The sequence below is a fragment of the Dermacentor silvarum genome, chromosome 10 (genome assembly GCF_013339745.2).
Source record: "Dermacentor silvarum isolate Dsil-2018 chromosome 10, BIME_Dsil_1.4, whole genome shotgun sequence".
NCBI lineage: Eukaryota > Metazoa > Arthropoda > Arachnida > Ixodida > Ixodidae > Dermacentor > Dermacentor silvarum.
The window spans coordinates 99033442-99053342 of NC_051163.1; the positions used below are offsets into that span (position 1 = coordinate 99033442).

Consider the following 19901-nt stretch of genomic DNA (forward strand, 5'->3'; position numbering starts at 1 on the left):
AATACGAAGGCATAGATGACGATTTCGTGGAGCTGCTGAGGGAGATATATCGAGACAACCAAGTACAAGTGGCATGGGAAGGCCGAAAAGGAAATGAAATGGTGGGAATTCACCAAGGATTGAAGCAAGGATGCCCTCTGTCACCATTGTTGTTCACGCTTTACGTCAAGGGCATAGAAAGACGACTGGAAAACAGCGAATTAGGTTTTGATTTATCCTACATGCGTAATGGACAAATGGTGCAACAGAAGGTCCCTGGACTGATGTACGCAGACGACATTGTGCTACTAGCGGACAATAAAAAAGATTTACAGATACTTGCGAATATCTGTGGGAACGCAGCGACAAATCTAGGCCTTAAGTTTAGCACAGAGAAATCAGGGATTATGATCTGTAATGACCACACGAGTAACTTCGTGGCGTCAATTCAACAGCAAGTAATACCCATAGTGAAGCAATATAAGTACCTCGGCGTACACATAAACAAAGGAAAGATTTACTCAAGCAACCACCAAGATAATCTGAAAATAAAGGGGAAGCGGAATGCAGCAATAATGAAACAAAGAGCACTGTGGGGCCACAATAAGTATGAGGTGGTGCATGCGTGGAATCTGGAAAGGAGTAATGGTGCCAGCGCTAACATTCGCAAATGCCAGTATATGCTTAAAATCGGATATATTGGCGGGTTTGAAGTTAACCAAAGATCAGTAGGCCGGTTGGCTTTGGGAGCACACGGCAATACGACAAATGAGGCAGTGCAGGGTGACATGGGTTGGGCCTCTTTTGAAGTCAGAGAAGCACAAAGCAAAATTAGTTTGAAGAAGGGCTCAAGAACATGGATGAAAATAAATGGGCGGCTAAAGTGCACAAGTATCTCTACATGAAAAGCGTGGACACAGAATGGAGGAAGAGGTCAAGGAAGTTGGCAACCAAGTACAGGATAATCGAAACTGTAAATAGACAACCAGGGGTCATCAGAAAGAAAGTGAGAGAAATAGAGACCGTGAATTGGATGCAAAGAATGGAAACGAAAAAGACAATGGAGATTTACAAGAATGAGAAGAAAGAAATTAGAAGGGAAAATCTGTACGATAACAAAAAGGGCAGTGCCTTGCTATTTGAGGCTGGAGCCGGTTGCCTAAGGACGAAAACATATCGGAACAAATATTCGGAACTTGATGAGACATGTGTATGCTGCAGTAAAGATCCAGAGACCACTCAGCACATCCTAATGGAATGCGACGGGATCCACCCAGCGAGAACCGTAGGTAACGTGCAACTCCCAGAAGCGCTTGGGTTTAAAGTGGAAGGAAACATAAACAGATCAGCCGTAGAGATCAGCAAGAGACGATTAGAGTACTGGTGGAAAAAAGCAGGGAAAAGATGGATACGACCTGATCTCTTAAAATCATAGGCAGCGGTACAAGGTAAATTTTTGAAAAAGAAAAAATAATGAGAGGTATACAAAAATGCTAGATTTAAGAACATGTATAGTATACCTGATTAAATCAAGCAGGCTAGTTGACTATTTGTCGCCGCCCCGTTTCAAAGGGGATGCCAATAAATCATCATCATCATCAGGTATCTCAACAGATCAGCCGTAGAGATAAGCAAGAGACGATTAGAGTACTGGTGGAAAAAAGCAGGGAAAAGATGGATACGACCTGATCTCTTAAAATCATAGGTAGCGGTACAAGGTAAATTTTTGAAAAAGACGAATAATGAGAGGTATACAAAAATGCTAGATAAAGAACATGTATAGTATACCTGATTAAATCAAGCAGGCTAGGTGACTATTTGTCGCCGCCCCGTTTCAAAGGGGATGCCAATAAATCATCATCATCACGTAGGGTGCCTTGATGCCAGCGCCGCCGTTCAGGGTGGTGCCATCTTTTGACCGCCCCCGCGCCGCCGCTTTCTCGCTGCAACGCCATATTGATTCACAGCGAGCCGTTGCGATTGCTTGGTGCTGGTGCTTAGTTCGAGACACAGTGCGCGCGGATGCTTCGCTGAGGCTTCTACTTGCTGGACTGTGTTCAGCCGCATGAATGACAAGCCTGTCAAGTGCATCTAGTCTACATGACGGGCTGTTGTGTTCCCAAGTGCGCCGGATCGACGCGTAAAGGAGTGCGTTGTTTTTGCTTCCCCCGGGACCCGGAGCGAAGGAAGACATGGGAAGCCCAAGTAAAGCGCGATCACTGGAAGGCAACGGATAACTCCTGCATTTCTGAGGTAAGTGTCAAGAATGTTTATACTACCGCACCGTGTTTTTCATTTAAATAAGAAAGTATTATCTGATCCTCGCTCACGTACCTACGTTCGCTCACGAACTAAGTAAGCACTGCACCGATGCTGTCTGAGTAGCGTATGGTTTGCGAGCGCGCGTCGCATAGGCTTTTTTCGTTTTATGGGCGCAGTCTGTACACTTATTTTAAGGACTGACGAAGATGCTTAGCCGCGAAATAGTCTTACATTAGCTACGAATCGTCGCGTAAACCACCTATTTTCCTTTTTCACGGGAAGCACACATCGTGTGTGTCTCTTGTTTCTTTTTTTTTTTCTTTTTTCGGTACTGGTTATTTGGGAGTAAAGAACGCAGTGCTTCTTCAGGGGAGAGCGGCTGTTGTGTACGTGGCAAGCGAAGCATTGTGATTTTCTCTGATTTCTCAGCAGATATCTTGCAGACCTCAGGGTGTTAAGTTACATAGCTGATTTTTTAGACTTGTACATATTTGTAGCGTGGTGCTCGTAAGCCGATGGTCATTCGTGCTCATTCCCGATCGTAGTGGGTACTATGACGGTCTTTAAATGCCTGTGCACGGTATGCCCAGGTGTAGTAGAGTTAAGGGGCATCATGGGATCAAAATGTTTCGGCGCTTTCTGGCATGGTGTCTGTTGTAGCCAGTGCATTTCTTCGAAACGTGTGAAGCGAGGTAATACAGCATTATTTCTGCGTTAATTTATTTTTAAGCACTGCAATGGGTTATTTTTATTTACAAGGCAACTTTTCCTATCAGTTTAAAGGTCAATAATCACTTTGTTTGTTTTATTTGTACTTAGAAACACTTTGAATAGGACCAGTACGAGGGAAATCGACAGGATGGGCGCCGTCTGTTAATGTCAACAGCCCTGCCCACGCTGTTTCAATTTCGACGTAAGTAATAATTGTACTGTGTCATATTATATGTGCAATCTTTAGTGGATGCAATACAACAATTTTTTTTTATGTCAGCTCGGCCTAAGTGAAGAAGACCTCCTGCGAGGCGGCCTGCCGCATGTGTACTTGCTGGTACGGAAAACAGCCCTTCCTCAAGTATTGCTCAAGAAGTTGACCTTGACGACACCGCAGAAGTGAGTCGAGATAGCATCTCCTCTTTGGAAGAAACTGCAGTTGAGCGTGAGTGCACTGAAGACGTCTCGCTTTCGGCATGTGAGCTACGAAAGGCTCTGCAAGACATGAAAAAGAAAAACACTGAATTGCATGAAAGCTTATTGTCAGCGAAAAACAAGTTGAAGACAACTACCAGAAAGACAAAGCGGCTGGAAAAAAGCCTTGCTACGCTGACCAAAAACCTAAAGTTTTTGAACGAGGATCAGAAGGCTGCCTTGGAAAGAAAAAGCCGAAAAGGCAGCACATGGAGTGCTGAAACTATAAAGAAAGCGTTGCAGCTCAAGTTTACCTGCGGCTCTGCTGGATATGACTTGCTCTTAGAACAAGGCAACCCTCTTTTGTCACGCAGAACGCTTTGCAGACGATTATAGCACCTGTCATTTAAGCCCGGTGTCTTAACTGAGATCATAAGCATGATGAAAGTAAAAGTGGCTGCGGTGTCTGACATCGAAAAAGATTGCGTTTTATTCCTCGACGAAATGGAGATTCGTAAGGGTGTCGAGCTAGACAGAAGTGGTGATGGCTTTCTTGGCAAGACGACGCTCCCTGAAACTGACCAAGCAGCAAACCACGTACTGGTCTTCATGGTTGGTGGCCTAAACAAGCGCTGGAAGCAGGTAATCGCTTATCACTTCATGGGCGGTTTTGTGAATGGAGAGAAGTCAAGAGACTTTGTTTTCCATTTATTTAGGCTTTGTGCAGATATTTCATTGCGCGTGCTTTGCGTGACATGCGACATGGGGAGTTCCAACCGTGCAATGTGGCGAAGCCTGAACTTGTCAAGTTCCCGCTATTCTGTCACTACGTGCGCTGTTCCCAATCCATGTGACAATGCTATGTCGCTGTTCTTTATGGCAGATCCTTCACACGTTCTAAAAAATGTCAGAGGGCACCTCGTACGGAAAGATCCGATGCAAGTCAGTGACGAAATTGTGGCCAAGTACAATTTACCAAGCAGAGTTGTGTCGATTGAGTACGTTAAAGCAGTGCTAAAGTTAGACGCGGAGCAGTTAAAAGTGGCTCCCAATCTAAGTACCCTCCATGTTTCGAACGGCCACTTCACAAAGATGAAAGTAGGGGTGGCAGTTCAGCTCTTCCGTGAAGCACCTGCAGCTATCAGGTACCTTGTGGAAAGGAAGGAGCTCCCACCCGAAGCTGGAACAACAGCCTGGTTTTTTGAAACAATTTTCAAGTGGGGGTACACAATCAGGACTGCGCGGCACCATGTTGTTTCTCTGAGTTTGTTAAATAAAATTAGATATGAAGAGGCCATTTCAACGCTGAAACTCGCTGTTGAAGTCGTTGAGAGCTTAGGCATTGGCATCAAAAAGGTGTGGAAGCCATGCCAGGCTGGGGTGGTAATGTCCACTGCTGTCGTGCTTCAACTGCATGATATTCTGCTCAAGAAACGTGGTTATACATTCTTCGTGACAGGAAGGCTGGCTCAAGATTGCCTCGAAAACTTGTTTTCCGTCATTCGAATGATCTCTTCCGTGCCCCGTGCATATGATGTGAAAAATGCACTCAAAATCGTATCAGTTAGCCAGCTCCTCAAGGTCCCTAAAAACTCAGGTTATGAAGCCGACGACAGTAACAACTTGGTGGACTTCTTTTCTAGAGAGATACAAGACGTGAGGGCAGAATTCCAAGATCCCTTGGACGCAGATGACTGCGCAGAGGTCGAGCCATTGTCTCCAGTAGAAAGTGACATCGTTGCCCACTTGGCAGGCTATTTGGTGAAGCCCTTCATCTCCGCAAACAAGCCCTGCTCTAGCTGCATACAAACCCTGACTGCTGATGAGCATGCTCTCGTGCAGCTCAAGGAGTACAAGCAAGGCTCCAGAAATCTGGTATATGTGAGCGGTACAGTACTGCACTTTGTTTCTTCCTGAGAAAGTCTATTCAAGAAATTTTCAGAGGAAGAGGACATTTGTCGTTTGAGTTACCCAATGAAGACTTTTACGAGTCTTATCGAGCGATCGGTTTCTCTACCACCTAGTGAGTGCACTGACCACCCAAACGTGATGCAAAAATTGATGTCCCGTTTTATCGTCATGCGACTGCGAATCTACCTGCGCTGGCTAAACGAGCCTGATGATTCAGATGATGGTTATGGCAGTAAGACTGGCTGGCGTCAACTTGCCGTAAGGTGACTTGCTTTGCAGGTTACACCACACCGTACGCTATTGTCGCCATCAGCATGTTTGAGTCCACTGCAGGAAAAACGTCTGTTGCATCTCTCTACATCATCATGGACTATTATCGAAGTGAAAAACATTGCTAATCTGTATTTGACTGTCTTAGTTTCATTTACGGTTTTTGTACGCGATATATATGCAGTGTTGATTATTTTTTCAATGTAGATAACATCAGCGTTCTAATGGTTATTTATGAAATGTTCTGTACTCGCCATCGATGTGTTTGGCTGATGTGACGTATTCGATGGTAGCTGATGTATTCTGGCTGGATATCTTGATTAATATTACCCGCGGTTGCGTTTTCTTGTTTGTATTCTTGTTTTCGATTTATATTGTGTGTAATAAGGTTGATTTACTCACTTGAACCCCCCCCCTCATGTAATGAATAAATAAAAAAAAAACTCAATCTATCCCGAATTGTGTGTGTCGAGCCTACCTTGCGATTTTTTTTTATCTCGTCTTTCCACATAACCTTCAGGGGCCACACATGCAGTACATGTAATTTTTCATGTACATATTGTTACGGGGAGATTTACAGAAAAGGGGGTTTATTCACACTATGTACAAGAAGACTAAATGTTGGCCAACAACAACAAAGATGGCGAACCACAGTTTCACCTCTTCCTCGTCTCTTCGGCTCTATGCTTCAGCATCTTCTTTGTCTGCCGGACAACTGGCTCATAACACTACCCTCCGGCGGCGAAAGCACCGACTCGGTGCAGGTGAACGAAGGATACATGAAAAACAAAAACAAAAAAAAACAAAAAAACTAGCACACAAGGTATTAAGGGGTGTCCGGGGCACGATAGGGCTTCAGACGGACAACGTGCACAATGTCCTTGCGGAGAGGAGCAGAGGATGACGAAGGCAGCAGTGGAGCGATTTCATAAGTGACATCAGTCACTTGGCGGCACACGCGATATGGACCGGTGTACTGGAAGAGCAGTTTTTCGGATAAGCCAACGCGTCGTGCTGGGGACCACAGGAGAACGAGCGATCCAGGGACAAAGTGGGTGGTCCTGTGGTGGCTGTTGTAGCGAGACTGCTGGTGGATTGTAGCGAGACTGCTGGTATGAGCCAGTTGTCCGGCAGACAAAGAAGATGCTGAAGCATAGAGCCGAAGAGACGAGGAAGAGGTGAAACTGTGGTTCGCCATCTTTGTTGTTGTTGGCCAACATTTAGTCTTCTTGTACATAGTGTGAATAAAGCCCCTTTTCTGTAAATCTCCCCGTAACATCTTGGTGGAGGTGCGGGGTACATCACCAGCACATCACCGAACTCCGAAGCGGAAACCTCGTGGGCTCTTCGACCATGTCGACTGAGAGGCCCGCTGCTTCAGCTTCGGCTACCACAGCACCGATTGTCCTGACTCAACTCCGGGACCCTGGCGCCTTCTCGGGCACTGACAACAAGGACGTTGAAGACTGGCTAATCGAATACGAATGCGCCAGCAAGAGCAACCGTTGGGACCCGACTCTAATGTTGGCGAACATCATTTATTACCTCGAGGGAACGGCCCGTGTTTGGTTCCGAACACACGAGGAGGAATTGACCAGTTGGGACACTTGCAAGCAAAAACTGCAGGAACTCTTTGGGAAGCCACTTGGCCGCCAGCGAGCCGCCAAGAAGGAACTTTCGTGCCGGGCCCAAACATCGACTGAACCGTACATTGTGTACATTCAAGATGTATTAGCACTCTGTCGGCGGGTCGATGACAAGATGCTCGAAGCTGACAAGGTCAGCCACATTCTTAAAGGCATCGCAGACGACGCCTTTAATTTACTCGTGTACAAGGACTGCTCGACGGTCGACGACATTATAAGAGAGTGCCGACGCTTTGAAGAAGCAAAGAGCCGTCGTGTCTCACAACAATTCGTTCGGCTCTCTAATACCGCCGCTAGCTCATCGTGTGAAGACGTCCAGCCGCCTGGTACCGAAAACTTGCTTCGTCTTGTCCGGCGTGAGATTGAGGCTGCGTCTCCGTCGGTTCCCCCGATACGTTCTTACGACGAGTCCCGCCCGGCAGTATCTCTGATTCAAGCTGTCGTACGCGAAGAGCTGGCGAACGCAGGCATCCGTCCGATCTGTTCTGTAAGTAGCCCTACGGTCGGCAATTTCTTTCGACCTCCCCGCCCACAATTGACCTACCTCCGATACCGCGACCCAAACCAGTGGCGCACACATGACGACAAGCCCATATGCTTTAATTGCAATGGAGTTGGTCATATTTCCCGCCATTGTCGTTATCGTCAGATTTCGTCTCCTCGTCCCGCGTACGCTTACCGCCCAGAAGACAGCCGGTTCTCGCATTTTCATGCCCGCAATGACCTGCCGCACTGTGATGTTGCTGCTCCGACTCCACACTACGATCGCCGCTCGCCGTCCCCACAGAACCGGCGTTCTCGCTCACCGATTGCCCGTCGCTCACCGTCGCCATAAACCCGCCGTCCCTCTTCGGAAAACTGACCGGTGCAGCTCCCGGAGGTGATGCTGCATTGACCAACCGACCCGGAAATCCTCTGTTGACCCTGACCACCCGACAAAACCTTTTGGACATAGAAGTGGACGGCGTGCCTGTTTCGGCGCTCATAGACACGGGGGCGCAATTATCGGTTATGAGCGCTCGCCTTTCTCGTCGTCTCCGCAAGGTTCTGACGCCCGCGGCGTCGCCTGTCGTTCGTGTAGCCGACGGCGGCACATCTTGCGTCGTTGGGATGTGCACTGCGCGTGTGAGCTTCGCCAGTCACCAGACCTCAGTTCTATTCGCCGTTCTGCAGCAGTGTCCACATGAAGTCATCCTCGGCCACGACTTCCTGAGTACCCATTCTGCCCTCATCGACTGCTCTTCTGGCCTTCTCCAGTTGGAACTTCCTTTTGTACCCGATCTCCCCACCGAGTCACAGCCGTGTTTATGTGTCGCCGAGTTTGTTCGCCTTCGACCAGCCGCCGCGACGTATGTCACACTGACCTCTGATTCCGCCATTTGTGACGGTGACTACGTCATCTCTCCTTCCCTAGACGCTCTTTTAACAAGGCAGGTAGCCCTCCCTCACTCTGTTGTGACTGTTTCTGCGAACCGGGCATGTATCCCTATTCTGAACTTTGGACGGACTCCACAGTTTCTTCCCGAAGGTATCACGCTGGGACATATAGCACCTTTAGACGCACACGACACTGTGGCCCTTACTATGGATGCGCCCCTGTCTTCTGGAAGCCCTGACACTAGTACTTCATTTGATGCACATTTTGACGCCATGATCGCCCCCGACCTTTCGGCTGCTCAGTCTGACGACCTTCGTCGTTTGCTAGCCGCTTACAGCGACATTTTCGATTTTGCTTCGCCCCATCTCAGCCAGACAAAAGTTGTGACTCATCGCATTGACACCGGCAACGCCAGTCCCATTCATAGGCGTCCTTACAGAGTGTCTGCGACTGAACGGCGCGTAATTCAAACCGAAGTCGAGAAAATGCTTACAAAGGACATCATCGGACCATCTACGAGTCCTTGGGCGTCCCCTGTGGTGCTTGTCAGAAAAAAAGACAACACCTGGCGGTTCTGCGTCGACTATCGCCACCTAAACAAGATTACTAAAAAGGACGTGTACCCTCTGCTGCGAATTGACGACGCCCTCGACTCTTTGCATGGCGCACAGTACTTTTCTTCTATAGACCTTCGGTCCGGCTATTGGGAAATCGCCGTTGACGAAAAAGACAGGGAGAAGACCGCCTTTATAACACCCGATGGGCTCTACCAGTTCAAAGTTATGCCATTTGGCTTGTGCAATGCCCCCGCAACATTCGAAAGAATGATGGACTCCCTTCTTCGTGTTTTCAAGTGGTCTACTTGCCTGTGCTATCTCGATGACGTAGTCATTTTCTCGCCTACGTTCTCCAGTCATCTAAGTAGACTCTCGGCTATTCTGCGCATCCTTCGCAATGCAGGTCTTCAACTTAACTCTGCCAAATGCCGCTTCGGTCGCCGCGAGATCACAGTACTTGGCCATTTTGTCGATGCTACAGGTATACGGCCTGACCCTGCCAAAGTTAGCGCCGTTGCCAACTTTCCGACACTTCGCTCTACTCAGGACGTCCGTTCCTTTTTCGGCCTGTGTTCTTATTTTCGGCGGTTTGTGAAAGATTTTGCAGCACTAGCACGGCCCCTCACCTGCCTGCTTAAGAAAGACGCGACCTTTTCTTGGGGTCCTGCACAAGCGTCCGCCTTCTCACAGCTGATAGGAATACTGACATCACCACCAGTGTTGGCTCACTTCGACGAATCTGCGCCCACAGAAGTCCGTACCGACGCCAGTGGCCATGGAATCGGCGCAGTTCTAGCCCAACGTCAGCATGGTCAGGACTGGGTTATTGCTTATGCCTCTCGCCTTCTTTCCTCGGCTGAGCAAAACTATTCTATCACAGAGCGAGAGTGTCTCGCTCTAGTTTGGGCCATCGCCAAGTTTCGCCCTTACCTCTACGGCCGACCCTTCACCGTTATTACTGACCACCATGCTCTATGCTGGCTGTCCTCTCTCAAAGATCCCACTGGTCGCCTTGGTCGATGGGCACTGCAACTTCAAGAATACTCGTATACCGTCGTTTACAAGTCTGGCCGCTTGCACCAGGATGCCGACTGCCTCTCCAGATACCCAGTAGATCCACCAGACGCTGCCCTGAGCGACTACAGCCCGTGTGTTCTTTCCATCTCTCAACTCTTCAACATCGCTGCCGAACAACGCCTTGACGAGTCTCTACGCAAGATCATCGACAAATTGCACTCCCACGCTCCTGACCCTTCCCTCCGCCTCTTTGTACTCCAAAACGACATGTTATATCGTCGCAGTTTACTCCCTGACGGTCCTGACCTGTTGTTAGTCATCCCGGCTCACCTCCGTTCCACTGTCCTGGAGCAGCTCCACGACGCACCAACGGCGGGACATCTTGGCGTGTCACGCAGATACGACCGCGCGCGCCGCCGTTTCTATTGGCCTGGGATGTCCCCCTCAGTGCGCCGTTACGTGGGCTCATGCGGCCTTTGTCAGCGCCGAAAAAAGTTGACTCTGCCGCCTGCAGGACATCTTCAGCCTCTGGACATTCCTTACGAGCCTTTTCACCGCGTCGGTCTCGATTTACTTGGTCCGTTTCCTCTATCCACCTCTGGGAACAAGTGGATCGCCGTTGCCACAGATTATGCGACGCGGTTTGCCATTACGCGTGCACTTCCCACTAGCTGTGCCACCGACGTTGCAGACTTCTTGCTGCATAACGTCATACTCCAGCACGGAGCTCCTCGGCAAATGCTCACTGACCGTGGGAGACAGTTCCTGTCCAGGGTGATCGATGACATTCTAAGATCCTGCGCGACGCAACATAAACTGACTACAGCCTACCATCCACAGACGAATGGCTTGACAGAACGCCTGAACCGCACCCTTACTGACATGTTGGCCATGTATGTGTCTGCCGACCACCATGACTGGGACGTTGCACTACCGTTTGTGACATTCGCGTACAACACTTCCAGGCATGAGACCGCTGGCTATTCGCCGTTCTTCCTCTTATACGGTCGCAACCCTACATTGCCTATGGACACCCTGGTGCCTTCTTCTCGGTGCCCACCCACTGAATATGCTCAAGAGACCATTGCACGTGCCGACCATGCACGTCAAGTTGCTCACACTCGATTTTCTGAGTCCCAAATCCACCAGCAGTCTCGCTACAATATCTCTTTCATGATTGACTGTACTAGACATTACTAAGTAAATGCATTTTGTGCATCGTTTGGTTTCTTGTGTGTACTACGCCATATTGACACAGACAAGTTACGTTACATTTTTCTCTACAGCACTAACTAAACCTTATTTTTCCATCGCAGTTATTTTTACACCAGCCTAATCCTGTCAGCACACAGTTTTGTGGGCAAAAAAAGCAAAATTGCGCGTAGATATCGTCAAATAATTGCAACGAACGCGAAGAGCACGCGCAACGCAAGGGAAACTAACCGCCATGCGCGAGTGCATGGCTGGCTACGGTAAAGGAGGCGTGAGGTGTAAACCAAAATACAACAGCGAAAAAGAAAAACTTCTACACGCAGGGGGTCGCAAACCTTATATACCAAGCATCGAAGCGCAAAAAAATAGTTCGTATTTCAAACATACACAAGGCATATTAAATGTGATTCAATTAGGCGACTTGGGCATCTTCCCGGCGCCATACATTTACGTCTTCGACCTTCGACGAGTTAACGGCTATTGGTTATAAAGATGTGCAGATCATGGTCAGTAAATCACGAGTCAATCATGAAACATTAAAAAATATATGTACTTTGTGGCGCCTGAAGGTTATGTTGAAAGACGAGATAAAAAAATTCTCAAGGTAGGCTCGACACACACAATTCGGGATAGGGAGAGTTTTTGTTAATTTATTCATTACATGGGAGGGGGGGTTTCAAGTGAGTACATCAACCTTATTACACACAATATAAATCAAAAACAAGAATACAAACAAGAAAACGCAACCGAGGGTAATATTAATCAAGATATCCAGCCAGAATACATCAGCTACCATCGAATACGTCGCATCTGCCAAACACATCGATGGCGAGTACAGAACATTCTATAAATAACCATTAGAACACTGATAACTACATTGAAAAAATAAACAAACACTGCATACAGATCGCGTAGAAAAACCTTAAATGAAACTAAGACAGTCAAATACAGATTAGCAATGTTTTTCACTTCGAAAATATAGTCCATGATGATGTAGGGCTGTTGACTTTAACAGACGGCGCCCATCCTGTCGATTTCCCTCGTACTGGTCCTCTTCAACGTGTTTCTAAGAACAAGTAAAACAACAAATGTGATTAGTGATATGAAAAGTTGCCTTGTAAATACAGAGAACCCATTACAGTGCTTAAAAATAAATTTTCGCAGAAGTAATGCTGTATTACCTATTACACTTTTCGAAGAAATGCACAGGCTACAACAGACACCAGGCCAGAAAGCGCCCACACATTTTGGTCCCATGATGCCCCTTAACTCTACTACACCTGGGCATACCGTGCACAGGCATTTAAAGACCGTCACAGTACCCACTACGATCGAGAATGAGCACGAATGACCATCGGCTTACGAGCACCACGCTACAAATATATTCGTCTAAATAATCAGCTATATTACGTAACAACCTGAGATCCGCAAGATATCTGCTGAGAAATCAGAGAAAATCAAAATGCTTCGCTTGCCACGTACACAACAGCCGCTCTCCCCAGAAGAAGCACTGCGTTCTTTAGTCCCATATAACCAGTAGCGAAAAAAAAAACTGAGGAAAAAAAAAGAAACAAGAGACACAGGATGTGTGCTTCCCGTGAAAAAGTAAAATAGGTGGTTTACATGACGATTTGTAGCTAATGTAGGTCTATTTCGCGGCGAAGCATTTGCGTCAGTCCTTAAAATAAGGGTAGTACTCGCATAGACTGCGCCGATCAAAACGGCAAAAGCCTATGCGACGCGCACTCGCAAACCATAGGCTGAGTAGACAGCATCGGTGTAGTGCTTAGTTCGTGAGCGAACGTAGGTACGTGAGCGAGGATCAGAGAATACTTTCTTATTTAAATGAAAATCACGGTGCGATAGTCTAAACTTTCTTGACACCTCGCAAATGTAGGAGCTATCCGTTGCCTTCCAGTGATACCGCTTTACTTGGGCTTGCCATCTCTTTCAGTGTTGCCAGGTCCGACGATGCGGTGTAGCCAAAAGCTAGAGAAGCTGTAGCCCAAATGTAGCCAAACACAAAAAGTGAAAAAAAAAATCGTAGCCAAATATAGCCATTTTTATTTGCAGTTTGATTTGTGTATACCTTTTCACATTCGACTGCGGCAATCATTTGTTACACAACCCGTCGTAACAAAATGTCCGTGCCACCGTTTTGGTCGGCCCATGACATCGCCAACAGCGACATCAAGCTTGCACAGAACACTTTTTGGTTGGGCCCGGAAGCTCTTAAGTTTCAACAAATCGCTGCAGAGGGCGAAATCAGTGCTTTTATTTTATGACAGATAGGTCTACGTTATTATTTTTAGTTATTTACAGTAATATTAACTACGAACACTGCTTTTTAGGTGTTGTGAACGCAAAATAATGTTTAGCATCATCGATCTCCCACGTCGTCTCTGCCTACGGCGTAGATGTTCAGCTGTTCAGCGATCTGCGAAGTGCTCACGGCTTCTTTTTTTATGAGCTAAAACAAGTTCTTCGCGCTTTGATATCTGCTGCTATTTGTCTCATCGTGCTATCTTGTTCTCTGTTTTTTTTTTCAATTAGCTTGGCCCGGGTCTTGTATATGCTCTATATACTGTCCATTTATATCAACCTGGCCGCCATCTTAGGTCTCTAGCACGACAAGAACATGCGTTAAAATGAAGTGTCAAACAACAGATGCTACTCGCTTTCTGAATCGGGGTAAACGAAGCTTTAGAAGATTACTACTCAAAACGGCACATCAGTCTAAGAATCGCGCAGTCGTTTTCGGCAACGAGCACGTCGCCAACGTAACTCGCTCGAAATGTTAAAAGACGCGACGGCGCACAAAGAGCAAAGGTAAACAATAAATTGATAACAGTGGTTATGCTGTGAAAACCGGTTACTGTCAAAAAGCAAACCATGTTGATGTGCAAGTAAAGTTTTAGAATAGGGGCCCCCAAAGTTTGGGGACCCAAAGAGCTTTGTCGGTGTTAGCGTTGGGGCCTAAATATTAAAACAAAATGTACCATTTTATGATGAGAAGAGTAATTTAGATTTTCGTGTTTAATTACAATTTATAACTGATTCTAATAGCAGCAAGCAACTTGTTGCGTATAGCTTTGAGTAACCAACTTGCGTACCTTCACCCAGCCAAGTCCGTGTTAGGCCTACGAGCCATTAATTCGGAATCAGCGGCGTCTAAGGAATCAACCTTCATTACACATGCAACTTGAGAGAAAGCGATAACCGCAATCACTTCTCCTAGCTTACGAACTTCACGCGTTACCACCAATCGAGCCCAGTTTGGTGCTAGGTTAGAGCCGTCGCTTCGATGGGCGCCGCCATGTTTGTTGACAAAAGCTTATCGCGCTCCCACTAAATCGATGAAATAGCGTGCCCGACGCAAAATCGAAACACAGTATGCGTCTTGCGCATGCGCAGTGGCTTCGACGCTATTTTTTGAGGGGCCCCAAAACTTTTAAAGCCCATATTCTAAAACTCTACAAAATTTCTGGGGTTTTACGTGCCAAAACCACGATATGATTGGGAGGCATGACGCAGTGAGGGATCTGGATTAATTTTGGCCGCCTCGGGTTCTTTAACGTAAATCTAAGTACACGGGTGTTCCTGCATTTCGCCTTGATGGACATACGGCTGCCTTGGCTGGGAATCAAACCCGCGTCCTCGAGCCAGCAGCGCGGCACCTCACAATTAGGCTGAGCTAACACGGTGGATGAAGTTCATGTGACGTGGTGCACTGATGTCATGGTGGCAAACATATTTCGATATTATCAGAATGAGTATCTGCATTCGTGACGTTACGGGCAAACTATCTAGAAGTAAAAGCACTAGAACCCACCTTTGGTTCGGGGTCTTGCTCCCATTCTTTTTATACGTTTTCGCATATTGGCCCACTTCCCCATGTTCGGTTTCTCCTCTTTAAAGAGGATCCGATCTTACGTCCAACCTATCGAAATGAATCTCTAATGTAAGCGCAAACAAAAATTCACCTAGCAGGAGAAGGAAAATGGCAGTAAAGCTTCGCGCGAGATACGTGGAGTAGGTCGAAAGCTGTGCCCGGCGCGATACTTCATCCAGAATTAAGAGATGGCCATGAACACACTGGGGCGTGTCATCCACCCGTGCTTCCCTTCTTTATGTCGGTGCCACGATCGCCCGACGGCCCCGACCCTATGTTATTGCTCTCCCTTCCTGAGCATAGCCAGTTTAGTACAGTGTACTGTGAAAAACCCACTACTCCCAGGTTCATCCCGATGCCCGGGGATCGGGTGCATAACGGTCAAGCGAGGTGTAAGTTTAAGCGCATGAAAGATCAAAGCCACCGGCTCAGACAACGGTGCAGAGAGAAAAGGGGATGGAATGGGGGTCCCCATTTCGCGCACACACACACACACACGCACAGCCACGCCGGCCGGCTCAGCCAGCTGAAACATATCCTTCGAGATTCCTTTCTACTCGATCAGAGCCACCTCTGGAGCGTGGATTATGGCGCCAACTATAGCCCAAATAAAGCCAAGTCGCCGATTTTCGGTAGCCCAAATATAGCCACATAGCCAACTCGTCCAAGTCGACGCCAAAATTTTTTTTCCCTGTAGCCCAATTTGGCTATATATAGCCAAACCTGGCAACACTGCTCTTCCTTCGCTCTGGGTCCCGGGGAAGCGTAAACAACGAAGCCCTTTACGCGTCGATCCGGTGCACTTGGGAACCCAACAGCCCGTCATGTCGACTCGATGCACTTGACGGGCTTGTCATTCATGCGGCTGAACACTGTCCAGCAAGTAGAAGCGTCAGCGAAGCATCCGCGCGCACTGTGTCTCGAACTAATCACCGGCACCAAGCAATCGCAACCGCTCGCTGTGAATAAAGATGGCGTCGCAGCGAGAAAGCGACGGCGCGGGGGCGGTCAAAGGATGGCACCACCCTGAACGGCGGCGCTGGCATCGAGGCACCCTATTTATACGTCGAGCTGAGCGCCCGATACGAATTGTTTCACGAGTTTCTCCCGCTTTTTGTTGGAAATTCTTGTGCGAAGTTATGTTTCGTGCGGTGCTGACAAGTGCTTAGGGGTGAGCCGCCGTCAAGGTCACTGTTTTGTGACTGGCTGTACGACTGGCTACAAATCGTGCAAAAAAGAAGAGCGAGCATCCACAAGAGAGAGAGAGAAAAAAAAGCACCTGAAACTTTGCAGGATGACGTGAGAACCATGAAAGGGGATGTGCATTGTGTTCAGTGACACCCCTTCGTGCTAAATATTAAGTACAGTGGCTATAGTAGTTTTAAGTGTGTTAATCGGCTTAGTGTGTATCCTTTCCTTGCTTTACACGAATGTTGCTTAAAATCTTTTATTCTTTCTTCTTCACTCATGCTTTCTCTCGGTTGTGCGCAGTTATTGTTTCTCTTTTGTGTATGCGCTGCGTCGAAATCGGTATTTCTACCTTTGCTTCATGCGCCTTACCATAACATGACGGCTGCAGCAATTTTGTCTGCATTGTTGATTCCCCGTGCTACTGCTTTGCAATGTACGGGGCGAGAACCTATCAACTTGAGCACTTAATTTTTGTCCCTTTGTTATCCCCACTGAAACTGGGCAAGCGAAGGAAATAAGAATTCTAATGTTCTCATTATTATTTTAAATGCACCATCAGCCTTCTTCGTTGTTCTCGTCAAATGTGTTCTGTTTATTTATGTTCCTTCAACCGAACCTGTTTCTTTATTCTTGTCAACTATATTGTCTTCTTTTTGTTCGAAACGAATTGAAATTCACTCAATTCAATCAATCAATCAATTTATTGGGCATTCATTACAGCATCTGCACATAACAAATGCGAGGACAAAAACAAATAGCTGCTAAGTAGCAGCTTGACATGGTTCTTGCCCCTGTCTTAGTGTGTATGCTTGTTTGTTATGAGCGACGAGCTCGAAACTAATTATGTTTCCTCGTGACATTTATTGAAGCGACACTTTACATTCATCTTGAAACTGAAGCGCGCACACAAGAAACGAGGACAATAAGGCGAAGGTGACAGACAGGCGCTGTCTCGCAACTCAGTTTATTTTTGGAGGGAAATTACGCACGTATGCGTGCTGCAGTTTCAAGAGGAATAGCTACCAACTCGCCCAACTTTCAGTACTTTGACACTTTACAGTACACGGCAACACAGTGATTTATAAAAATTATCAATAATTGTACCACATTTCGCTTATAACATCCCAGTTTCCAAGAAATCGCGCAAACGTGAAAATATTGAGCGAGACAAGGCCATTTTCGATGGAACATAATCATCCGTGCATGCCAACTGAAATCCACTTGCATCTTTCTTTAACGACCAACTCAGGGACTAAATTCATCTTTGCAAGCAAGAACAGTTGTTTTCGTTCAAGCGTGCGTTTATAGAGAGTAATTTGCGCGTAAAATAAGATCGCAGTGAAGCCAAACTCGAGGCGTGTCTGCGTGGTCTCCGAAGTAAACATGCCAAGGCGGCCAAGATCTCGCAAGCAAATGACGTGTATACGGGAATTTATAGGGCGCATATGTCGCTATTATGCTGCTGGATCTTCGCGTACACGAGCGGCTGAGCAAGATGTACCATTCGAGGTAAAGAAAAGGAAATTCGCATCGCGAATCGGGGCGCTTAACCGGCTAGTCTATCGTCGGGCCTGGTCGGGCGGCAACACTCCATTTGCTAGTAGATACAGCGTTTGACCGCTGGCGCCACGCTGCGCCGCTCGCGCATACCGCGTTTCTAGGTGCTTCCGTTCGCCGAGGGCGCTTGAACGGAATCATATGGTTTGCACGAATGAACCCCTTGGAAGCGTGGCGCTGTGGGAGAAGAAGAAGAAGCCGGTTCGAACGGCCACGTCTGCGATGAGCTCTGCTGGAAACAGCGCATCGGCCCTTGGCCGAGGATTCCACCCCCCGTCAACTACTGATTCCGGTAATTAGAAGGTCGTTCTCCCTCGTCTACCTACTGGCAATACCGTTCTCAACTCAGTTTTCCTGCATGCTGACCTGGCAGGGCGGCCATATCGGGCCCCGGACTTTCGCGATGCACTCCTTTCAGTTCTGAATGCAGCTGATATCCTCGGTGCTGGACAGTACCAGATGAGCCATTTGTGGCTAGTAACATGCGTTAATAGCATCGCGAAACAGAAACTTGTCGACAAAGGCGAGCTGCTGGTGAAGGGCCTCAAGTGCCTTGTCATAGACCCAGAATGCAAAAATATCAAGATGAAGCTTCTTTGGCTTCCCCCACACCTCGAACAGAGACGGATTGTTGAAGCGCTAGAACCTTATGGAACAGTGCAGTCTATCACGAGAGAAATGTGGCGGTGTGACGGCATGGAGGGCTGGCAAATGACTAATCGCGGCGTGGCGTTTACACTGAAGGACGGAGCCTCTGCCAGTAATCTGCCTCACCTATTGAGCATATACGGACACCAGTGCCTCATCTTGGTTCCTGGCCGACCACCACTTTGCCTACGGTGCAACAGAGTCGGGCATATCCGGCGACAATGTAGGACACCACGCTGCAGCAACTGTCACCGCTACGGTCACATTGCAGATGCATGCATCGGAACCTACGCTGACAAGCTTCGTGGAAACAGACCAGCTGAGGATGAGACCATCACCGATCATCTAATGGATGTGAGCGAGGTTGTGGATGCGACCGGTGAAACACCCGCTGAAGCTCATCGACAGGAAGAGACAAAGCCTTCATCGGCTGACGATAGCCTTAGCCCGAAGCCTGCCGCTGTGGAGGATACTAAGTTGCCTGACGACGAACCAACTATGTCATGGGCAGAATTGCCACCAGTTCAAGACCGCCCGCCATCAGTGGAATCTGGATTGATGTGTGAGGCTACTAAGAAGCGTCCAGCGCGAGCTGACAACCCATCGTCCGTGGGAAAGGAGGCCCGGGTTCCCAAAGTGTCGTTGACAAAACCGCTCCGAGGAACGCCTGCACCCACAGATGTCTCTTGTGTTGAAGTGCAGCAAAAGGTCGCCAGTGCATCACCTCCTCAAGACGGGAGTGATGCACCCCTAGAGCAGCGTGTGAACGCTGCACCAACATAGGTAATCATGGCGGGCGCTCTTCCCTTCCACTTTGGTACTTTAAATGTCCGTGGCTTACGCAGTAAGCGACGGCAAGTTCAACTCCTTCGTTTGCTACGCAATAGGAAATTAGATATTGCTGCTATCCAAGAAACAAAGATTGAATCCGATGAAAACACAGAAGTAGCTCTAACTCCATTTCTATCTGACTATAATGTTTGTGTAAGCCATGCAATAGGAGTTTCTGCTGGTTGTATGTTATTCGTTAGAAGACATTTACAATGTGATGTGCTGCATTTGTTTACAGATAGGGAAGGGCACCTAATATGGTGTGATATTGATATCAGTGGTATTAGCTTTAGATTTGTGTGTGTTTATGCCCCGAACAAGCTACGTGAACGAGAGAGTTTCTTTTTATCTCTAGAACATCATTTGTCTACTGATCGTGCATTGGTCCTTTTTGGGGACTTCAATTGTGTATGTAATGTGCAAGA

The 19901-nt window shown here is 47.6% G+C and overlaps 1 protein-coding gene across 1 annotated transcript; it reads left to right on the plus strand.

Moving 5' to 3' along the window:
- The first annotated feature begins 3870 nt into the window (after positions 1 to 3870).
- LOC119431709 (uncharacterized) lies at positions 3871 to 19428 on the plus strand. The gene is made up of 2 exons (XM_049658001.1): positions 3871 to 4008; positions 18298 to 19428. Exons 1-2 carry the CDS (start codon positions 3871 to 3873, stop codon positions 19426 to 19428), a joined length of 1269 nt encoding a protein of 422 aa, XP_049513958.1.
- Positions 19429 to 19901: the final 473 nt, after the last annotated feature.

What these genes read in the sequence shown, in the direction of transcription:
- LOC119431709 (XM_049658001.1), top strand. Translation starts at nt 3,871, where the DNA reads ATGGAGATTCGTAAGGGTGTCGAGCTAGACAGAAGTGGTGATGGCTTT. An exon ending in TAAACAAGCGCTGGAAGCAG is followed by an intron (nt 4,009 to 18,297) that starts GTAATCGCTTAT and finishes TCCGGTAATTAG; the next exon opens with AAGGTCGTTCTCCCTCGTCT.